The 23,363-nt window shown below is 42.3% G+C and overlaps 2 protein-coding genes and 7 non-coding genes across 10 annotated transcripts in view; all 9 read left to right on the top strand.

Annotated features, from left to right (window-relative positions):
• Window positions 1-7,767, top strand: part of LOC126385035 (ELKS/Rab6-interacting/CAST family member 1-like) — a 211,662-nt gene extending 203,895 nt beyond the window's left edge. For both annotated transcript variants that reach the window (XM_050036531.1, XM_050036530.1), the window contains one exon: window positions 5,739-7,767. In XM_050036531.1, the coding sequence (XP_049892488.1) occupies window positions 5,739-5,876 (138 nt within the window). In that variant the 3' untranslated portion in view covers window positions 5,877-7,767. The remainder of the gene's footprint in view (window positions 1-5,738) is intronic.
• A 4,590-nt stretch (window positions 7,768-12,357) lies between these two features.
• trnal-caa (transfer RNA leucine (anticodon CAA)) lies at window positions 12,358-12,469 on the top strand. The gene is made up of 2 exons: window positions 12,358-12,395; window positions 12,424-12,469. It is a non-coding gene; the product is annotated as a tRNA-Leu (tRNA).
• Window positions 12,470-12,637: 168 nt separating this feature from the next.
• trnak-cuu (transfer RNA lysine (anticodon CUU)) lies at window positions 12,638-12,710 on the top strand. The gene has a single exon. It is a non-coding gene; the product is annotated as a tRNA-Lys (tRNA).
• A 1,113-nt stretch (window positions 12,711-13,823) lies between these two features.
• On the top strand, window positions 13,824-13,935 carry trnal-caa (transfer RNA leucine (anticodon CAA)). The gene is made up of 2 exons: window positions 13,824-13,861; window positions 13,890-13,935. It is a non-coding gene; the product is annotated as a tRNA-Leu (tRNA).
• A 188-nt stretch (window positions 13,936-14,123) lies between these two features.
• trnak-cuu (transfer RNA lysine (anticodon CUU)) lies at window positions 14,124-14,196 on the top strand. The gene has a single exon. It is a non-coding gene; the product is annotated as a tRNA-Lys (tRNA).
• Window positions 14,197-16,705: 2,509 nt separating this feature from the next.
• Window positions 16,706-16,815, top strand: trnal-caa (transfer RNA leucine (anticodon CAA)). Its single transcript has 2 exons — window positions 16,706-16,743; window positions 16,770-16,815. It is a non-coding gene; the product is annotated as a tRNA-Leu (tRNA).
• Window positions 16,816-17,121: 306 nt separating this feature from the next.
• trnak-cuu (transfer RNA lysine (anticodon CUU)) lies at window positions 17,122-17,194 on the top strand. The gene has a single exon. It is a non-coding gene; the product is annotated as a tRNA-Lys (tRNA).
• A 1,670-nt stretch (window positions 17,195-18,864) lies between these two features.
• On the top strand, window positions 18,865-18,976 carry trnal-caa (transfer RNA leucine (anticodon CAA)). The gene is made up of 2 exons: window positions 18,865-18,902; window positions 18,931-18,976. It is a non-coding gene; the product is annotated as a tRNA-Leu (tRNA).
• Window positions 18,977-19,272: 296 nt separating this feature from the next.
• The window catches only part of wnt5b (wingless-type MMTV integration site family, member 5b), a 137,471-nt gene continuing 133,380 nt past the window's right edge, over window positions 19,273-23,363 (top strand). The window contains exon 1 of the mRNA XM_050036019.1: window positions 19,273-19,773. The gene's annotated coding sequence lies outside the window, so the exon portion shown is untranslated. The remainder of the gene's footprint in view (window positions 19,774-23,363) is intronic.

The following is a 23,363-nucleotide window of genomic DNA, read 5'->3' as shown; positions in this document are numbered from 1 at the left end:
AAAGTCGCTGTAAGCATCTCTTGAAAACATACTCAGTATCTCCAGAGAAGCTCACATGGGAGTCCAGAACCGTACCAAGATATTTAAAATTTTCCACAGTTTCAACACGTTAACCATCGAGTGAAACTGGCTATATCTTGTTTTTTGCAAATAATCAATTGTTTAGTCTTGGCCACATTAATGGCCTTAGTGTGAGCCAGGTAGGCAGCTTCACCTGATGGGTCTGTTTGCTGTAAAAGACAAACTAAGGCCATGTCATCAGCATAAAAGCCAATATCCCTTTATGATTCCCTTGTTAAAACTGTCCTGATCACCAACTTTAACCTGTGAGAATAATGCAGGTAGTGCTGTAACTACTGTGACAGTATCTCTCATAGCTTGTATCTTCATTCTATATGATCCTGGTAGTATTAGCGCTGTGTCTGACCCATTTAATCTTGATTTTTAAACGCCTTTTTCAAGTGTCTCTCTGCGGTGTAGGTCAAGGCTGAGTGAGTCAAAGAGCAGAAGACAGCAGACACATACTAAACCTTTTATCTCCTCTCAATCGTCTTAAGGCCTTATCTTTACTGCCGTGTTTTTCTGGGGGCTTGTAACTAAAATGCAGAGTCATTAAGTGGAATTACCTGCAAACACTTAAAGTGACATGTGGGAAATATGCCCACATATGTCTATGCTTCACAAAAAATGATGATATTGGCCAGAGGATGTTTGGGCATTGTGGATAGGGACAATAAAATATTGCAAACACACCTACACACTTGCTCAGGGAAGGGCGGAGTGGTGCATACCTTCATACTCTCCTCACTCACTCTCTCCATTTTTCTCTCTTTTCCATTCATTTTCTTGTCTTCTTCCTCATCTCAACTCTCTCCTCAGTCTTCTAAATTTCTCAATCAGTCCTTCTGTCTCTCAAAAGTAGTATTTGGAAATACTTCCCACCTCTTGTTGCAGTGTGCATACTGTGTGACTGTTTACCAGGTTTCAAGTCAGTGTACATTGAAGGTGGAGTCTGTGATTCTCAACCAGTACACTGTCTGTCAAATATATTGTCCTCCGGGTCAGCTAACTGTCTCTTTGTATGAGATGAAAAAAATGTTGGTGTTAATACACAGCCCAGCTCTGTAAAGGGTACAGAAACAGAGTGGCTCGGACCGAGCTTCATAACACTGTTGTAGCCTTAGCAACATTTGTGTCAGCAGGGAGTCACTACGGTCCAGGATTAGACTCCCGGCGCTAGGGTTTGCTTTGGCTGATTTCTAGTTGCTACAGCGGCTTACTGAAGGCTAACTGACAGATCTGACTGAAGGCTAACTGACAGTCCGTGTCTCTGCACCACCGCCACAAATAGAAACTAATTTCGTGGGAAACACTGAAATAACGTCAGATGTAGTACTTTGCAAGCTTTCTCCAAAAAAAAACCTCACATTGTTTCCATGGAATTACACCTATTCGTTTGTGTAACGTTACTTATCGAGGCTTACTTACCCTCGGGCAGCAGATGCTGTGTATTCCACCATATCTTCTTCTGATTAGAGGGCTTGTCCAGCTGTTCGTTGCCATGGCAATGCGGGTCCATGAGATTTGAAGACTCACTTGTGTTTGTTTTAGTTTTGAGCTATATTATCAAGAAAATCTGAAAACAGTACAGACTGAAAGGAGAATAGGCAAGGCAGTGTTATTTATAAAGCACATATCATATGCAGTTAGGTTCAACGTACTGTTCGGAAAAGTTAGTTAAACAACACAATTTGAAGTTAAAACAATAACACTTAAATGAAATACAGAAATAAAAAAACAGTACATACAATGTCGATACCATAAGATGTTCATAAATATTATAAATATTCAATAAGTAAAGCTGTTTTATTGCATGAAAAATAAGTATATTTTACATATTATTGTATATGTTGATTACTTTCTGTTGCACTTTAAGCTACACTACAATACTAAATTCAAAAGGCTTTATTAACATGATCATACGGTGGTGCAGTGATTAGCATTGTAGCCTCACTGCAAGAGTTTCCATGTTCTCTCCGTGTCAGCGTGGGTTTTCCCAAGGTGCTCTGGCCTCCTCCCACAGTCCAAAGACATGCAGGTTAATTGGTGACTCTAAATTGTCCGTAGGTGTGAATGGTTGTCTGTCTCTATGTGTCAGCCCTGTGATAGTCTGGTGACCTGTCCAGGGTGTACCCCGCCTCTCACCCAATGTCAGCTGGGATAAGCTCCAGCCCCCCACAACACCCAACAGGATAAGTGGTTAAAGAAAATGAATGAATGAATATTGATAAATCATTAAAAAAATATTGACATTAAAGGTATATCCCTCAGTTTTTCCACTTCCATTAAGTGCATATTTTTAATGAGGCAGACTTTAAAATGAATGATCAAAGTTGAGTTAGTAGATCCATGATGTCCTGACTTTTATTCCCCACAATGGGCCAAGCTCCAAAACACATCCTACATTCCCCCAAATGACTTGAAAACATCTTTCATTAGACCAGGGATACTCAGCTCGCTTTGCCCAGTGGCCACTTTTGGAAAATGGCAGGAGCCCAGGGGCCAGTTAACAAACAAACATCAATAAATTGTTGATTAAAATGAAGGAAAAAAAAAAAAAAAAGCAAATCCAGTGGCAGCAGGCCCGCACAGGTTGGGTGTACATGGGTGTTTCTAGGATGTGAGAACGTCTGGGGCTTAGCCTGGACCTCTGTTGCTGTGATCCTCTGTTGGCACTTTTTTGTGTGTGGACAAGCTGCATTTTGATGCTTTTTTATGCACTCTACCACCTTATTCACATTCAAAGTACAAAAAACATCCCAGTATGAATCACTCTATTTTCATTGTAAATAAGAAAATGGTCGGCAGCCCGGCCGTAAGTTGAATGTGCCTGTTTAATAAACGTCCACACAGTTTTTTAACACAAGCTCTCTTTTACAAATGTGTAATCTTGAACCAGAAGTACTAAATCCAAATTGAAATTCCATACAAACATTACACACAGTGTTGCCAAAGCAATGTGTGAAAACTGACCTAAACTTTCTATATATTCACATCACTGCAAAAGAAACTGTTACATTCTCCAAAAATAATGTAACAACATAATATATGGATAAGGGTCTACATTTATGTGTGATTTATTGGGCACATTTTCATTAATCATTAACAGTATTATTGCTCACAGCAGTTTTACACATGAATAAAGCCTCTGTGATATAAAATGCCACTGAGATTTGCTGGCGAAGAGATGAGAGCGGAGGGAAGAGGTTAAGACTTAACGAGGAAATGTCTTGCCAATATCTGACCCAGGCCTCGCGCGCACACGCACACACACCAAACACACACCAACATAAATGTGGGCTTGTGTTACATGACTGTTTGAGCGGCGCTCTTATTGATACAGATGTATTGGTCATTAAGTCTGTTAGGTTTGACGTCTCAGCTTGGCTGCAGCCAAAGAAAATAACATCAGAGCTCTCTCACAGAAATGTTCCACTCTGTATGGGCAGAAAGAACTACATTGTGGTGTTTCCAGATTACAGTCTGATATGTGTATGTGTGTGTCTGCATGTGTGTGTGTGTCTGTCACCTTAAACATGCTTCATGATTATTCACGGGGCTGTGAGAAGAGTTTTGTCTCTCCGCCAGAGTGAAAAGTATGTCCATCTTGCATCTCTTTATGTGAAAGGAAGAAAATAGCACAATGGAATATAAAGGAGTAGTTCTACATTTTAGAAAATATGCTTATTTGCTATCCTCTAGATGACTTGGTAGATACCATACTCATATTTGTTAATTAAATATGAAGCTGCAGCCAGTTGTCGGCTAGCTTAGCTTAGCATAAAGACTGGAAACAGGGAGCAACAGCTGGCCTGGTTCTGTCCAAAGGGAACAAAAGTTGCCTACCAGCACCTTGAAAGCTCACTAGATGACAGATATATCATGTTTGTTTAAACTGTACAAAAAGCCTACTGTAAAAACAGTTTTGTGTATAAGTTAAGCAATAGTCGGATACTTAACCCATTACATCGAAGCTTGATGTTTTTATACTCCAGTTAAACAAACAAGATAAGACTTTCTAATTGATGAGCTTTAACATGGCAGGTTGATTTGTTACCTTTGGACAGAGCTAGGCTAGCTGTTTCTCTGTCTGTCCAGTCTTTATGCTCAGCACCTGGCTTCATCTACATACAAACCATGCAACATGAAAATGGTGATGAACTATTCCTTAAGAAGTCAATATTGTTGATGCGTGAGTTGCTGAGTGTTGGAGATATGGGCTGTAGAGATGTCTGCCTTCTCTTGAATATAATGAAACTAGATGGCACTCAGCTTGTGGTGCTCAAAGCACCAAAAAAATACATCTGAAAAGCCATGTTTACACAAAAACGATCCACTGAAAACAGAATCGTTTTGAAAAAAGTTCCACGTTTAGACGACAATGTTTTGATAACAATCGCCGTGCACACAGATCAACAAAAATGACCAAAAACGCTGTAGTATACATGCCAGGCCAGTAGCTGGCGGTGTGATGCTTACGCTTCCTTCGACAGAGCGGCGATGTATAAACAAACAAAATGGCAACCGCACAAACATTTGTCTGGACGAATGACGAGGTGGAGTTGCTACAGTAAATCTGCACTCTGATGGGGAAGCGTTGATAAATTCAAAAGGGTGAGCAGCACAAGCAGAGCTCGGGAGTCCGCCATTGTTGTTGTGATGGTCAGCTTTCTCACGCATGCCTAGTGACTGGAAGCATAATGCCCGTGTGTGAAAAGTCTCCGTTTTCAGAGGAACTGCATATTGCAAGTTTACATGAGAACGGAGACGGTGCTGTTTCCAAAAAATTGCACTCTGGAACCCGTTTTCAAAACGTTGCGTTTTCGGGCACCCAAAACACAGCTGTCGTGTAAACGATCGGCCAAAACGCAACTAAAGTTTACCGTTTTCAGTTGAAATCGTTGTCGTATAAACGGGACCTCAACAACGTCTCTTTCCAGAAATCATAACCCGGTTATTCAAGATAATCCACCTTGTTTTAAGCAGTTTTATGTAGGAACTACTTTCTTTCTACCAAATTACACCCACCAACTGTATCAAAGCACCGAAGGAAGTGTGCATCTACTGCTAGCTCACTTAGCACCACTGAGCTAGCTAACGTTACAGCTCAGCTGAGGAAGACACCATTAATGTTTACATCTTGTGCTGTCATGAGCACAAGCCTCTCGTCCATGAGTAGATGCACACTTCCTTCTGCACGGTGATACAGTTGGCAGGTGTAGTTTGGTAGAAAGAAAGTAGTTCCTACATGAAACTGCTCACAATCTATCTGTTGATTATCTTGAGTAACCGGGTCATGATTTCTGGAAAGAGACATTGCTGTTGAGTTTTTCACATGTATTTTTTTGGTACTTGGAGCACCACAAGCTGAGTGTCATCTAGTTCCATTATATTGGAGAGAAGGCAGACATCTCTACAGCTGATATCTCTAACACTCAGCAACTCACACTAAAACAATCTAGACTGATAAACAGCACTACAGGTAAGAGGAGAAATATGGATTTAAAACAATCTAGACTGATAAACAGCACTACAGGTAAGAGGAGAAATATGGATTTTTGATTTCTGAGTGAACTGTCCCTTTAAATTCCATGTTACTGTGTTGGCTGTATCACAAGATGTAGGTTTACAAAACGTTTAAAATCTGTCTTCTCTTCCTCTCTGTCTTTCTTTCTCAGTTGGAGGCGGAGTTAGCGCTGTGTGAGAGGGAGGGGGCGGAGCTCCAGGAGTACGCCAATCAGGTCCTGCAGCAGATCGCCGACCGATGCCCCGACATTTTGGAACAAGTGGTCAACGCTCTAGAGGACAGCTGCTGACACACGAGTGCACACACACTGACAGAAACATAACGAAGCTTACAGTCATTAGTTTGCACGCAAAGTCAGAAAGCACGCCAACACATGTGGGAGCATCGGAGGTCTCCAGCAAGCCCCCATAACCTTCTGATACATGAGTAAAATCACAGGATGAAGACTTTCTCTGCCACTCTCATTCATACTGAAACATATTCTTCCACCATGTCTTTAGTCGCTATCATTTCAAACTAACGGTGCCATCTGAGGGAAATATTCTTCGTCTTTCAAAGTGCTTTGTTGGCATGTTAATTGGAAGTAGTTGATGTTTTTGAGATGTATTTTCCTAACTGCTCGGAAACAGAAGGAGCCGTCACTGCACTCGCCATCTGTGACACTTCACAGCGGCCATCTTGTGTCCTCGCAGGCAATCAGCAGACTTGTAATCGTGACTTGCTGTATTTTACCAAGGGATGGAAATTATTTTCAAACTGTCTGAACAGGGTGAAAGTGAGCGGTGCTTGCCAGGTTTGTTTCTGATGCCAGACTTACACGCTGTTACCACATTGTTATTTGATTGGTTCAGATACAAAAGTGTGTTTATTTCAGCTGCCTTTGATTCTTTACATCATTTGCTGCTATCTTTTAAACTTTTTTCTCCATTTCTTTTTTTTTTTTTTTTTTCTGATGAAACGTCCCAACTTGCAGTTTGTTTCAGCAGTCGTCTCTGGACAGTTGTGTATATTGTAAAGAGAGAACATTAGCTAACAGACACGCAGCTTTCGTCAGGGGAACACAACACTTTCATCTGTTTTCTTTTTTCCCCTCATTACTGATGAAAGGCACAATAAATCTCGCAATACTCCCTTTATTAAAACACACCAGTGTAGATGTTCTGTGTTTCTTTTGAACCTAACATGTTCAGTTATGGCGTCCATGCTGACATTAGGTTGTGTTCAGACAATCCCCTTTCTTACCATTTTGTGACAATCCCTTTAGAGTTAACATGGAGGAACCTGAACCCTTACTGAGACACCTTTTTTTCCTGGGGGAGGTAGGGAATATAAAATGATTGCTATATATTTTTTTGCTTTTGGTAATATATATATATAAAACACTAATCTTGTTTAATTGAAAATATTGTCATGTATTGGTTGGTATGTTACATAATGTGTCAAATCTTTTTTTCTTTTTTTTTGTGATTTGCAAGTAACCACAGATTTGTTCCGTACGCAGGAAACTGTTAGCGGGAACGTGTATTGCACCTACATGAGGCTCTGTGTCCACCGGGGGAACGTTGTCTCAGAATTCTTGTTCTTGTTGTTTACAGTGGAAATGACACTCTGATGCATGTTTCCCACAGCGCTGACAGCCTTAGCATGATTTCAACACTAACAGCACCGAGCACCAGAGGGTTGAATTGTTTCAATCAAAAGCTCCACTAACAGGTTTTTTAAAAACTCTTACACTGCGGTGAGTGCTGCAGCCGTGACTGGCCACATGCAGCTGTCCAGCGCTGCTCCCTGAAAAGAAAATACCTGGTGGAGACAAAGCCTAAAGATGGGGGTTTACTCTGCACACTCAGATCTGATTTTACACCTTCAGAAGGCACCTTTGATGTGTATTAAAAAAAATCACAGGTGTAAATGAGTTTCATTCCAAAATATTTCACATCTGTTTTATGAGGAGAAATGGAAGCGGTTTGAATTTACTAAATGCTCCAATGAACACCAAGAGGCTCTTATTTTGGAATGAAGCTCCATCAGATCTGAGCTCGTGATGTAAATCCAATATTTTGTTGTCTGTTTTATACTGATTATGTTGTGGAACGGCGATGACTGGGAGTCACTGTGACTTGGATTGAAATCAGAATGAGGGAATGGAATAAAATATTGATTTATCTTTATTTTACTGTGGAAGGACTCCGTCTGTCATTTCATCTTTCTCTGTAAACTGTGTTACAGATGAGAGCTGAGGCTTTTTGACTTGGGACCTCTTAAAGGGACAGTTCACCCCAAATTAAAAATCCATATATTTCCTCTTACTTGTAGTGCTATTACCGATCTAGATGGCACTCAGCTTGTGGTGCTCAAAGCGGCAAAAAAATACAACTGAAAAACTCAACAGCAATGTCTCTTTCCAGAAATCATGACCCAGTTAACTAAGATAATCCACAGACTTGTTGTGAGCAGTTTCAAGTAGCAACTATTTTCTCTCTGCCAAACAACACCCACCAACCGTATCACCACACAGAAGGAAGCGTGTATCTAAACCCAGCACCACCCAGCTGTCTAATGTTACAGCTCAGCTGAGGAGGACGTCATTAATGTTTATATCTCGCACTGTCAAAAGCATGAGCCTCGCATCCATGAGTAGATGCACATTTCCTTCTGCCCAGTGATTTGGTTGGCGGATGTAGTTCAATTGAAAGAAAATAGTTCCTACATGAAGCTGCTCACAGCAAGTTCTGTGGATTATCTTGAGTAACCAGGTCATGATTTCTGGAAAGAGACATTTCTGTTGAGTTTTTCAAATGTATTTTTTTGCCACTTTGAGCACCACAAGCTGAGTGCCATCTATCCTGAACAAAAAATTTAAATAGTTCTGTTTTTCTCCCCCATTTTTCACAAGTTTAAGTTGAAGATTCAAGACGTTTCTCTCAAACTTTGGTTGCAAATTTGTTAAAATCCATCTTAGTGAGCACTTCTCCTTTTCCAAGATAATCCCTCCACCTGACAGGTGTGGCAAATCAGGATGCTGATTGAAAAGCGTCGTTACTACACAGGTGTGCCTTGGAATGCCCAACCAGCCTCACAACCAAAGACCACGTGTAACCACACAAGCCACCTGTACACCTGATGCAACACTTAGTTTGCACAACTGAAGAATATCTGCACAAACTATCAGAAGGTGTCTGAGGAATATTTATCTGTATGCTCATTGTCCTCATCAGGGTATTGACAAAGCAGCAGTTTGTCATCCTAACCTGGGAGGCTGGTTTGATGTACTGCCAAGTTCACAGAAACGACATAGGAGATGTTTTATGGTAGTGAAATGAACATTCAGTTCACAGGCAACAGCTCTGGTGGGCCAATGACAAGCTCCCTCAAAATTTGTGACGTGTGTGTCATTGTGTTGTGTGATCAAACTGCACATTTTAGAGTGGCCTTTCACTGTGACCATCCCAACGTACACCTGTGTAGTAACGATGCTGTTCAATCAGCCACACCTGTCAAGTGGATGGATTGTCTTGGAAAAGAAGAGACGCTCACTAACATGGATTTTAATTAATTTGTGACCAAAATTTGAGAGCATTATTTCTATTGAGCGCATGGAAAAGGTCTTAGGTCTTTCACTTAAACCTGAGTTGAAAAATATGAACTAAACAGCAGTGTTGCATTTAATTTTTGATTGGTGTAGTTCTGTTATATTCAAAAAAAAGACAGACATCTTTACGGCCGATATCTCCAACACTCTGCAACCCACAGCAAAACAGTCAAGACTGACAAATAGCGCTACAGGTAAGAGGAAAAACATGTGTTTTTGATTTGAGGGTAAACTGTACCTTTATAATGGATCTGCAAAGAAAAAAAGATTGAGGAAAGCCATAAAAAGATTTTTGAAAAGTATAATCGTCTAGTCACCCCTCTGATTAATCCTCACTCACAAACACCTTCACACAGTTGTGACTGTTGGATATGTGAGAGACGCCAGGACTGATCTGTTTAGATTAATTGAGAACAAATGATAAAGACAGAGACAGGAACATCTTTCCTCTCATTTCAGTTCTACTTTTCCTGACCTCTCCTTTCCTTTTGACTCCCTCCTTCTCTTTATCTCCCTCTCTATACTGGGCTTCTTATCATGTCACCAGTGGTTTATTTTCCTGTCCGCCCACAATAACGACATTATTCCATAGGCCAGGCCTCATCCTGTTCCACTTCTTTACATACACACACAGTCCTGCCACACCATTACTACTGTCTTTAATGTCCAACAACTCTTCCAAAAATGTGTTTTAGCTTGGACTCAAATTAATATTGTGGAGAGTTTTGTTAAGTTTGCATTTTTAATTTCTCCTAGTTATTTGGGATCAGTAGGACCTGATAAGTATAAAAACCTAAATATTGTCAATGATAATGATGTCCCAGTGTCCTCAAACAAGACAATAGTAAAGTCCCAATGTCCTCAAACCAGATGTTAATCAAGTCCCAGTGTCCTCAAACCAGTAGGACCAGTCCCAGTGTCCCAGTGTCCTCCAACCAAACGATAGTCAAGTTCCAGTGTCCTCCAACCAGATGTTAATAAAGTCCCAGTGTCCTCCAACAAGACGATAATCAAGTCCCAATGTCCTCAAACCAGACGATAATCAAGTCCCAGTGTCCTCAAACCAGACAGTAATCAAGTCCCAGTGTCCTCAAACCAGACAGTAATCGAGTCCCAGTGTCCTCAAACCAGACAATAATCGAGTCCCAGTGTCCTCCAACCAGACCATAATCAAGTCCCAGTGTCCTCAAACCAGACCGTAATCAAGTCCCAGTGTCCTCAAACCAGACCGTAATCAAGTCCCAGTATCCTCAAACCAGACCGTAATCAAGTCCCAGTGTCCTCAAACCAGACCGTAATCAAGTCCTAGTGTCCTCAAACCAGACCGTAATCAAGTCCCAGTGTCCTCAAACCAGACAGTAATCAAGTCCCAGTGTCCTCAAACCAGACAATAATCAAGGCCCAGTGTCCTCAAACCAGACCATAATAAAGTCCCAGTGTCCTCAAACCAGACCATAATAAAGTCCCAGTGTCCTCAAACCAGACAATAATCGAAGCCCAGTGTCCTCCAACAAGACGATAAGTCCCAGTGTCCTCCAACAAGACGATAAGTCCCAGTGTCCTCCAACCAGACCATAATCAAGTCCCAGTGTCCTCAAACCAGACAGTAATCGAGGCCCAGTGTCCTCCAACAAGTACACTGTCCCAGTGTCCTCAAACCAGATGTTAATCAAGTCTCAGTGTGCTCCGACCAGACAATAATCGAGGCCCAAAGTCCTTAAACAAAACGACGATAAAGTCCCAATGTCTTCAAACAAGTACTTCCTAATTAACAGCGTGTTAGCTTGTTACTGTTGCTAAAATTGGTCAAATTTGTTGCCGTATCAAACTATAAACATTATTAATCATATATAAAGAAGTTCCAACCATAAAATGTGATCAGGTTTTGGACCTTGTCCACTTTTGTGTCGGGATCGGCTGCAGACTGACTTGGCAGAGATGGCTGCCATCTTGTTTTTACATGGATTAGCGTATCGGGCAAATGATCCTTCCACCTGTTGACCGGCTTTTACTTCTCTAGATAATCAAGTTTGATCGTCTTCTCAGTGCTAAGCCAGGGCCACTAGATGGGTCAAAAAATGTCCACAAACGAGGACGACAGATCTGAGTTAAGCAGAATGAAGAATAAGGTCAAGTAAAGCCAACATGTGATGTCGTCATATGAGGAAACAGGGTCTCAGGAGGTTAAACTTGACTTTGCTCAGTGACTTTGAAACTTTTGGTGCTAAATATGCTCTAAGGAGTTTGTGCATGTCTGTGTTATGAGGGTGAATGTAGCTGACACAGGAAAGTGTCTGCAGAAAGTTCCTGACACACACACTTCCTTAATGTGTGTATCTTGCATATGGCAGCAGCTCAGTGTAATGCGTTCATCCAACTAGAAAATCTGCTTCAATAGACCTACCCAGCTGGACTGACCTTGAACCTCGACCTCAACCCGACCTTTGATTCAAAGAATTTCCAAGCAGAGTGAAAACATCATCAGGCTATTAGGGGTCGCTCTGTTTCTCACACAATAAAACACATGAGAGGCAGCTCACTGACAGTCTGTAAATGTAACATATGTGCCTGTGTTTACCTTCACATATGGCAACGCTTTGCTCAGCGCGTCCGTATATACCTGGAAGGATCCCGTTCTGCTTTCTCCATCTACTGTCCTAATAAAAGCCAATGGAGGGAGACAGAAGGGACGGACGGAGCGCGAAAGAGGAGGAGGAAGAGATACGCTTGTATGACTGCCTGATTTATGTGATGCAGAAAGAGAAGGAGAGGGAGGGAGAGATAGATAGGAAAGAGTGGAGACACAACCCACTGAGCGCCAGACATCATTTTATCTTCTGGTCTCTGCTGTAACTCATAGAGCTTAGAGTGTCTTTCAGCACAAGAACTATGCATACTACTGCATGTCTCAGCACCAAAGATATGTTTTAAAGGAGGACGTGTGTCATATATTTCCGTAAAACAAAGTCTAAGATGTAGACGAAGGCCTAGTCCAAACCTACATGCTTACTGAAAATAAACCCTTTGTTTGTCCATTGTCCAGTCGAAAGATGCTAAAGCATTTTTTTTACTAGTGGCATTCAGTTAAAGAATAAAAAAGGACATGGTAGGACATATTACACTTGGCTTTTTGATTGTTTGTATGTTTGATTCTGTTTTGTACTGTAGGCTTTCAGTTGTCAGGATGGCCGAGTGGTCTAAGGCGCCAGACTCAAGGGTTGATTCCTTCCTGAGTGAAAGGGACTTCTGGTCTCCAAATGGAGGCGTGGGTTCAAATCCCACTCCTGACACAGATTTTTCCACCAGTTTGGTGATACAGATATCACTGCTTTTTTCATCCATCAATCAACTGATGAATCCATTTCAATCTATAAGGGAGGCAATCCAACTTGATTAGATTTCTTAACACATGGGAATTAATGCAGTGTCGAAATATGATGAATTTTACCATTAACATAGCCCGGCTAGCTCAGTCGGTAGAGCATGAGACTCTTAATCTCAGGGTCGTGGGTTCGAGCCCCACGTTGGGCGAAGGAGCTTTAATTGAAAGTTCATCTGAACCTGAAAGTACTAATGTACAAAGAGAAGTGTTCAGTTATAAAATCACTTTCAAGTGGTTGTCTTGGACATAAAACTGCAGTATCTTGGCCCCCTTGACAATGATTTGTAGTACTTTGGATGTCGCTATGGATTTTCTAAGTCTCCTATAGTCTGTAGACCTGTAACTTCTGTTTACATGCTGTAGTTTCAGCTGAGAGAATTATCTCAAGGGCATTAGGGCAACTCAGTTTTATACAATATATGTAGTAGGGGGTCCCTGCTCTGTCTTTCTTTCAGCAAAGGGGTCCTTGGCATGAAAAATGTTGAAGACCCCTGCCTCAAAACACATCATCAGACTGCTGAGATGAGAACTGGGCTGCCCTAGTCCCCAATTAAAAAGTACCTACAATTTATTCAGTGTCAGTTCAGTTGGATTTCTTTTTTTTGGGCATTTTTAGCCTTTATTTGACAGGACAGACAAGCATGAAGGGGGGAGAGAGAGACAGACATGCAGCAAAGGGCCACAGGCTGGAGTCAAACCCCGGCCGATGTGGCAACAGCCTTGTACATGGGGTGCCTGCTCTACCTCTAAGCCACCGACGCCCCGATTCAGTTGGATTTCTGTGTAATAACATGAGACTCCAGACTCAGATTGTGATCATTTCCTGTGATGTAGTCTGGATGTAGCTGAACTACTTTTTACTTTGACAAGCTTAAGATTTTTGAGATTGGTTAAGATGACGTTTAACTACTTTTATATCAGTGATGAGCTTTTATATGAGATCAATCTATCACAGAGACAGACACTTAATGTAGAGCCAGATTTCCAAAGGTGCTTTTAAAGGAGCTCTTTCTAACTCTGGAGAAAGATAGTTGATTGCTGAGACTCATTAACAGGTTGTCAAATACAGACGCATTGGGTTGGTAGTCAGGCTGAACCACGAAACCCAAAGTGTCAGTATTTAACGACTTGATAATGAGACTCAACCATCAACTATCTTTCTTCAGTCACATACAGCACCTTCAGGACATGGTAGGACATATTTCTGTTGGTTTTTTGATTGTTTGTGTCTTTCTCTGTTTTGTGTTTTGAGGTAGTCACTTGTCAGGATGGCCGAGTGGTCTAAGGCACCAGACTCAAGGGTTGACTCCTTCCTGAGTGAAAAGGACTTCTGGTCTCCGAATGGAGACGTGGGTTCAAATCCCACTCCTGACATACCTTTTATAGCTTTTACCTGCCGTTGTCATTCCTTTAGTTTGGTGATACAGATCATCTCTCATTTTTTCTGTGTGAAACCAGTTTTCCTTGAATGTGTACATGAAGCCTACAAAGTCATGAGAACATAGAAAACAGCTAAATTCTAAATAAGCTCCGAAATTTGATGCGTTTTTCTATCAAATGTAGCCCGGCTAGCTCAGTCGGTAGAGCATGAGACTCTTAATGTCAGGGTCGTGGGTTCGAGCCCCACGTTGGGCGATGGAGTTTTAATCTGAGACTTATCTGAGCATGAATGGGCTGTACAGATGAAGAGCAATGATCAGCCATCTTATCACTGTCATATGGATATGTTGGACATATATCGGCAATGTCTTGGTCCCTTTCACAGTGATTATAGTACTTTGGATGTCACTATAGATTTTCCAAGATTTTCCAACTCCTATAGTCTGTAAACCTGCATGTAACCTCTGTTTACATGTAACTTGTAAGTCCAGACTGAATTCAGCTGAACTACTTTTGAGAATAGTTTTACTTTGACGGGCTAAAGATTTTTGAGAGTAGTTAAGATGTAGTCTAACTCGGTGGGTCACAGTCCACAAATGGGTCGCCGGCCCAATCTGAATCGACTGCAAGTGACTTGCTAACGTGTCAAGTTTGTAAAAAAGCACACTTTATTTTTAAGTACAGTGAATTTCCGTTAATTATTATTAAGTACCGCTTTCTGCTATAGAGTGACTAACTGACAGCTACTTGACAGAGACGGCAAACTAGCTCAACGACATGGCCAAACGCAAGTGTGACACTGAATGTATTAAACTGTGTGGACCTCGAACGACTAAGGAGACATCTGGACCCTGAGGCTGGACCAGTTGGGAACCACTGGTCTAACTACTTGTCATTTTGAAGCAGCTAGTCATTTGGTAAACTACAGTTTTTATGTGGTTTCACCATCACTGTGTAACTGTTGATTGGCCTGATGCAGTTAAAAGCCATTGTAGGTTACAGTTTGAGCCATTATAACACACACACACACACACACACACACACACACACACCTTTCTTTGCAGAGATGGAGCGTTGATAAGATCCTGCTGATACCAGTGATCCACAACACAAAAACCCAGATGTCCTTGAGATAATGTCTGAACATGTGCGTGGTTAAAACTCTATCTACATACAGTCTCTCCATATATACTGTACATGCTGTATACTATATAGTGGAGGACTGAGACACATGAGAGACCAGGAGGAGAAATAAAACTTGAGTGACTGCAGAGGAAGTGGGGAGGGCCTGCGTTGGCTTTGGGTAGATGTGGTTTCAATCATCACACATCACATCACACATGACTGCAAAGAAAAAGAAGGAGAGGGTGACGGAGAGAAAGAGAAAACAGAGAGCGGAGGGAGGCAGAGCTGAGACCAAAACAAACAGCGGCCCAACTTGAAACACACACTCAGTCTATATTACATGTTCTCAAGCTTAATAATTAATGATTCCAGTTGTGGTCTGAAGGCATAAACTTGTTTTGGTTTTGCCATGTTTGCTTTTTGCCTCCATTATTTTCTCTAATAAACGGTTTGTAAAGTAAATGAATTACGGGACTGTAGGTGGGATGAGTGGAGGGAAGAGGGAGGGAGGAGTGGATGGAGAGAACTGGCGAGATGGAAGGGACAGAAGGAGGCAGTGAGCAGTAGGAAAAACTTCTGAGAGGAAATAAAAACAATGTGAGAGGAGTGGAGCTCCTAAAATAAGCTGTTAGCCACCGACAGTCCAAACATCCACCAACACTGAGGACATTTTCCTTATCTTCTTTTCCCCCTCCGTTTGTGCATTCCTACCACTTTTATTGCTTTCAGAGGAAATTTCTCCCCCAGTTGCCGCGTCCCAGCGACTGATAGGGACGGAGAGATTCAGGTTCACGTCGAGTTAGAAGGGGCTTCACTGTGAGATGAAACCAAAGCTGGCAGAAAACTCAACATGGCAGAGGCTCTTCAGAAAAGTCTAGACGGGCTTTATGCTCAGCTGTCAGGAGCAGGCTGCGACACCAGACTCAAGGGTTAAATCCTTCCTGAGCAAAGAGACTTCTGGCCTCTGAACAGAGATGTTGGTTTGAATCCCACTCCTGATTTTACCTGCAGTTTCCAGCCCTGTTAATTGATAAATACATGAAACAATACATTAACATTGACATTAAAACAAGTCTACCTCATGTTTGTAGTCTTTCAGAAGCAATATCGTTGTAGCCGCCAGAGTTAGAGACAATTAGGGCCGTGTGTGAAAGGAAAATATTTGAGTTCAGAGTTTAAAATCAGACAATAAAACTTCTTATTGTAAACTCAGAACTCATGGTTTCCCATGTGGCCCTAATCTTCCTCTGTCATTTTCATTCTGCCACCACATGTGCAAGATGATTTTATGCATCAAAGGGAAATTCTTAACAATAGCTAGTAAACATGAAAGTGAGAGACGGACACTTAACTTGGAGACAAAGTCCCAAAGGTGCTTTTAAAGGTGCTGCATGTAACTCTAGAGAAAGAGTTGACTGTTGAGACTCATTACCAGGTCGTCAAATACAGACGCATTGGGTTGGTAGTCAGACCGAACCATCCAAACCAATGTGTCAGTATTTAACGACTTGGTAATGAGACTCAACAATCAACTATCTTTCTCCAGAGTCACATACAGCACCTGTGGGACATGGTAGGACATATTACTGTTGGCTTTTTGTTTGTTTGTTTGTCTGTTTGGTTTAGTAGCCCTTCAGTTGTCAGGATGGCCGAGTGGTCTAAGGCGCCAGACTCAAGGTTCAAACCTTCCATAGCAAAGGGACTTCTGGTCTCCAAATGGAGGCGTGGGTTCAAATCCCACTCCTGACATAGACTTTACCTGCAGGCTTCATTGATGTAGTTTGGTGATGCAGATATGTCTTCCTTTGTTTCTGTGTAAAATCAGTTTTCCTTTAGTATGTACATGAAGCCTCCAAAGTCATGAGAACACAGAAAACAGCAAAATTAACCGTACAACAACGATTGAGCTACTCAGGTGAAGTGACTGTCAGCTAGCAGACTGTGTCAGCAGCAAAACAAATCCCTCAGAAACCCAGAAATCCAACTGGGTGAGGGTTCTTAACTCATAAAAATTAATACAGCTCTGAAATTTTATGTATCTTGCAGACTGAAACAGCCCGGCTAGCTCAGTCGGTAGAGCATGAGACTCTTAATCTCAGGGTCGTGGGTTCGAGCCCCACGTTGGGCGATGCAGTTTTAACTGAAACTTCATCTGAACATGGAAGTTAATCAGTACAAAGAGAAGTGTTCAGTCATACAATCACCTTCACATGGCCATGTTGTATATATAACTGCAGTGTCTTGCCCCTTTGACAATGATAACCAGGTTTTTGGGAGTTGCTAGATTTTTCCAGTCTCCCGTAGTCTGTTCACCAGTAAGTTCTTTGTACATGTAACTAGTGAAGACCAGACTGAATTCAGAGTTACAGCTGTCAGGATGGCAATGGGGTGGATGAGCATTTCTTTAAATGATGCACTACACGTGGGCTTTGCTTCTACAACAATGAAATCTTTGCTACCAGTTTCGGCTTAAGGCTCATTTATGCTCCCTTTACGTATGAAAATGTATACGTCCGTTTCAAACGATGTTACCGTCACTGCCCACATACTTCCATGCACCCTTTACGTTGGCATGGATGTTAACCAATATATCCACCAGGGGGCAGCCCAGAGTCAAAAGTTTATGACAACAACAAACTCAAAAACAAACATGGCGACTGTGGAGGAGATATTGATAATGTACCTCTTGCATAAAAGACAAAAACAGAGGCAGCGTTGTAGGAGGCGGTGGTCGGTGAGGCCGTTAAATACATCGCGACTGGAGGACGGAGAATTCTTTTCTCTAGTACTGCTGATGAGAGAAATTGAATTGTTATTTCTTCTTCATGTCTCACTAGAGCTTCATATCGGGTAGTGACATCAACACTGCCCCCACGGTTCCCGGTGGTACTGCTCCGTTTGGCCCGTATCCGTAAGCTTTATGGAAACATGCAGAAATACGGACGAAAGACAGAAGGCTCCGTCCGTATCCGGATCCGTATTTAACGTTGAGCATTGATGGGCCTTAACTGATGTTTCCATCACCTTGCCAAGACCAAGTAGTGGTTGCTCTGCATCACCTCCAAATGGAGCCTTCAAATCATTTCTCTCAAAAATAGCTCGGCTGGCTCAGTCCGTAGAGCATGAGTACCTTGGGGTCATGGGTTTGAGACCCCTGTTGGGCAAAGGTGTTCTAGACTAAGATTTAACATGATATGAACATGTCTAGCCCACCCTGTACAGAGGACTTTTTAAAGAGATGCATTCAGTCATCAGATCACTTTCCAAGGATGTGTTGGACATATCACTCCAATGTGTTGCTGCTCTCATTATGAGTGCATATTTTCCTGAGTCTGTAACCCTTTAACTTGTATTTGCATGCAAACTGCAAAGTCTAGACTGAATTCAGAGTGGTCTGAGGTGTCAGACTCAAGGGTTGTCTCCTTGAGCAAACAAGGACTTCTGGTTTCCAAATGGGGGCGTGGCCTAATATTATAATTTCCCAGCAGCTTTCTCCATAAACATATACAGACTGAGCAAACTCATGAAAACACACAATGGAAAACAGCCTAAATACCTTAACAGCTAACTACTGTAACCAAGCAACACAGAGCGAGCTGCACAGGTGAACTGTGTTAAGCTGTTAATTAGCAGAAGGTGTGTGACTTTATGTGTGTACAGGCGACATGACGCGAGATTTTTACTCTGAGTGGTTATATGTATAAGAAAATAAAAGTAGTGTCACAAACAAACAACTATTAAATTCTATTCTCTCGCTCATTGTTCTCAACTCCAGATAAATTGTGGCACATTGTAACTGTCAGGATGGCCGAGCGGTCTAAGGCGCCAGACTCAAGGACAAACTCCTTCCTGAGTTGCAGGGACTTCTGGTCTCCGAATGGAGGCGTGGGTTCAAATCCCACTCCTGACAGACTTTTTACCCGCACCATTTCTCCGTGTTGCCGGGTCGGGACACACACATTTTCTTCCTTCTGTTCCAGAGTACAACAACTCAGTGTGTGTCTCCGCCGGTGGGCAGGCTGAGCAGCTCCACACCAGAGCAGACACAGTTAACTTCTTTTGTCTCACTGCGCGCTCTGTCTCTGTCTCTAACTTCTCTCTCGTGTTTCTCGATGCGTAAAAACTTTGGAGAGCACCCTCCTCTCCTCCCTCCTCCTTCTCCTCCTTTTTTCCCCTGCGTGCGTAATTAGTTGGAGAGCGTTTGGAAACTTGTGATGGCAGTGAAGAAATCTCACTTTATTCCTGACACCTGTTGCTGAGGACACCGCGCGCACAGCCGTACACAGCTGGGGAGCGCGTGCCACTCATTTCTGACTTCATTTCTGCATTTGTGCATGGCAAGTCGGGACTTTTTTGGGTACTGACAGGTCCGCGGAATCGCCGGAGGCTGCGTTACGCTGCCATAAATCGACTTTTTGGGGACTCAGACAAGGACTTTGGTGCGGTGTGATCGAGCAGTGAAAGGAGCGACATTTAATGTGTCCAAAAAGTGACACTTGGAAGAGTTTGTGTCTGCAGCACAGTGTGAGCGCTCTGCAGCTGGCTGCTCTGGGATCTGCCTGAGAGGGTTTCAATAGAAACACCGACCTGTGTGTGGTTTCCCAGCCCGGGCACAGAGTCACACTTTTCGGACTTGAGCGCTCCGGATGGTGGGAGGAGAAAGTTTTCCTGGAGAGCTGAGCAACAACTGAATTCACAGCAGAACAGGTAGGAACTGCATTTTCAAGTTTTCAGAGGGATACCACAAAATACACGAAGGGCATTACAGCTTAAACACACACTCTGCACACACACTTTAGAGGATGTTTCAGAGGTCTGTGGTGGGAATTTCAGAGGTGTGATTTACCCTCTTAGCAAGGATTTGTCTGATACATTGATTCCAACCATAAGATAGTTTGCAGTTGCTGTTTTATGTCTGTAATATTTTCTGGCTCCATCATCTTTGTCCTGACAGTTGAAAGAAGTTTAATAAGTTTGCAGGAGTAGTTGGATTTAAATAGATTTGAACTTGAACTGTGTCACTATTTTAAGTTACTTTGCGCGCTTTGAACAGGACACACACACACACACACACACACACACACACACACACACACACACACACACACACACACACTGAGATCTGAGGTCAATGTGAAAAAGTTGGTTTTAAACTTGGTCCACTGGGCTGTGGACTCTGCTCCATTTGAACTTGTAGACGTTTTGTCCCCACAATGTTTCCGTTGTCACAGTCTACTTAGAGAATGGGCTTATTTCATGACTCTGGCTCCCATATGACAGTGGTGAAGTGCAGTGTGTGTGTGTGTGTGTGTGTGTGTGATCTGCCAACCCCATCGGCCTAAATGAAGGCAGCCCTCTCGCTTTGCGGTGGAGACCAGTACTATTTTGGTCGAAATGTTGCACAAATGTTTCTCTCAGTCTCAAGAAGTGGCTCTGCCTGCCTGCCTGCCTCCATCAGAGCCAGAGGCTGAGCGGCATCTAACTGCACACTGACACCAGACTGACTGTAACTGTGGGAGGGCTGAGTACACTTTGATTTTGACAGGTATTATAAACACAAGAAGGAGGATGTCCACAGTGTGTGTGAGACAGACTGGCATAGAACAGACAGAATGTGCTCTACGTGTGAGTTTACTGGCCTGTATGAGCAGAATATGTGGAGGCTTGTGAGTGTACCGTGTAGGTGAGAGGTCAGCTGTGCAATATGCCAAGAGATGTCCTGGTGAGACCATAGAGGAGTGAGGGCTTTTTGTTGTTTGTGGCAGTAAACATTTGTATAAACATGAAAAGAAATAGAAGATGTGATCATTTAAAATCTGCAGAAACTCAACGTAAATGCTTCATTTTTTTTTTTATTGACAGGGTGTGTTTGAATGCTCTGTACATACTTCAATGAAAAAAAATCCTGCACGCACTTATCACCTCTGCAGTGATGTATTTAAAGGAACAGTGTGTAAGGTTAAGGAGATTTTAGTGGCATCTAGTGGTGAGGACTGCAGATTGCAGCCCGTTGAAACATCTCCCAGTTAGAATTCCTCCAGCGTTCCTTGTTCAGGAGGTTTTTACTGGGAGAAAATTATCCATAGAGGTCTCTTCCTCTCCAAAACAAATAGACACTGTGATTTAAACTGGTAAAAATACTGAAGAAAGCAGTTTCACGTTGAAAGGTCAGTTTTTACGACACTTTCATCACAGAGGTGCTGCCAACTATGGTGGCCAATGCAAAAACATGAATGCCCCTATCTAGAGCCAACGTATGGTTTGTCCGTTCTGGGCTATTGGACTCCACAGACAGGGAACTGCTCACTATGTAGATATAATCGTCTCATACTAAGTTGACAAAAACACAGTGATTCCTATATTCAGGTGATTATACACCCAAGAAAACATACTTATTATGTTCCATTTCTGCTTATATAGAGAGAGAGGGAGTGACATGAAGGAAATGGCCACAGGCTGGAGTCGAACCCGAGCACCTGCTCTATCCACTAAGCCAGCGACGCCCCTATACATATATTCTGATGTACCCTAAGTATGAGTTAACACGACCAAGACGTTGTGACTTTATATATGTATTTATGAGCATGCATGGACTGTATTGGTTGAAATGGGTGGGTGTTTTAATTTAGGAGCTTTTGTGTGTGTTTTCTCCTGTTTGGCAGAGAGACATCCACAGCTCAGTAGACCTGATGAGGCATTATGGTGACCTTTGACCTCGGCTAGATCTAGAAACAGTCAGTCTGTTCCTCACATTTTGCCCTAATGCACGAAGAACTTGAAATTCTGTTCACTGTCATCATAAAATCCTTAGTTTAATTGAGCAGTATTGTTGATATCTGTCTCAGTCGAGCCAAAAACATTCATAAAAAGGTGGTTCACAATAATAAAAATTATTATACATTTTAAAACATGTTAAACATTTTTTCCAGTATTTTGTTGTGTGTAAACAGCAAATATGGCTGAGAAAAGCGAGTTTCTCTGTCTGCCAGCACATGTGAGAGCAGCCTCTGACAGAAAGTCGAGGTCGTCTCCGGCGGTGACGTCTCCGGTTCGCTTCACACTGTTCATGGATTTAAAGTCTGAAACCCACCTGAGCTGTAGAGCCGACTGACAGCCCTGCGAGAGGGGAGGAAGTGTGTGTGTCTGCGTCTGTGTGTGTGTGTGTGTGTGTGTGTGTGTGGGGAAGGTAGATAGTAACGTTAGATGTGTAGATAGAGGTGGTGAAAAGTGTTGCTGTCAACAAGTTAGCCATTAGAGAGAGATAATCTCTCTTCCTCCTCCCTCGCTGTCTACCAAGTCAACTTCTGGTCTTTCTCTTCCCTCCCTCTCGCTGGTTCGCTCATGACATCAGTTTTTCTCTTTCTTTCTGTCCTTTGTTCACTTTTGTCAGAATCTTATTTTTGCATTGTTGGATGAAAAACCTGCTGCTAGATAGTTTGACTCATGCTGAAAGATTAATGGTTGTAGGCTCATATTGCGTTTTCAAAACCTTTTAGATAAACTCACGAGTGCCTTTGGCTCATAAGTTGGTATTTGAGAAGTTCTTTTAAGTGGAGAAATATTTGGTTTTACAAAAAAAAGGATTTGTTTCTAATGAAGACGTAACTTTCTTTGCAAGTAAACCAAAATGAAAACCAAATTCATGCACCAGAAAATCAAAAACAGCGTGTCTAGGGCTGTCAAGTCTGTTTTCTGAACATTTCCTCATTGTTTTTCTTTGCCCCCTTCTGTCTGTCTGTCTGTCTGTCTGTCTGTCTGTCTGCCCTCTAACTGGTGAGAAAGACCTTTTTTCCTAAACTAAACACTGAAGTGCTGCTTGAGTGTCTCGTCCCTCGGGACTCGGTAATTAGGGAAGGGGAGTAAGTGTGTGTGTGTTGTGTGTCTCCACGCTCGATATATGAGAAGATGGGACGTCTGCAAGCATCAATGGATCCTCAAGGTCGTTCAAGAGTGTATTGTAATGTCTGTGTGTGTGTCTGCGTGTGTGAAAGTGACCGTTAAGTAGATTTTTAAGGGTTTTCACAAACTTGTAAGGAGAATATCTGCATGAAAACAGGTTAAGATGGATTATAAAGTGTCTGAATGTGTGTGTCTGTATGTGTGTGTTTAAGTGTCGGGGGGGTCTTTAACACGGGACGTGTTACATGAGTGTGTAACATGTGTGTACTTTAGTCCACTGGGAGCACTAATGACTGACTTGGACTCACGCAGACGGTGGTCCATGTGAAGAGGATGGCCTCTCCAGTTGAAGAGGCAGTATTTTAAACGCTGGTCTCTGATTGGTTGACTTGAATCTT

Source organism: Epinephelus moara, chromosome 23 (genome assembly GCF_006386435.1).
Source record: "Epinephelus moara isolate mb chromosome 23, YSFRI_EMoa_1.0, whole genome shotgun sequence".
NCBI lineage: Eukaryota > Metazoa > Chordata > Actinopteri > Perciformes > Serranidae > Epinephelus > Epinephelus moara.
This window is presented reverse-complemented; position numbering and strand designations above follow the sequence as displayed.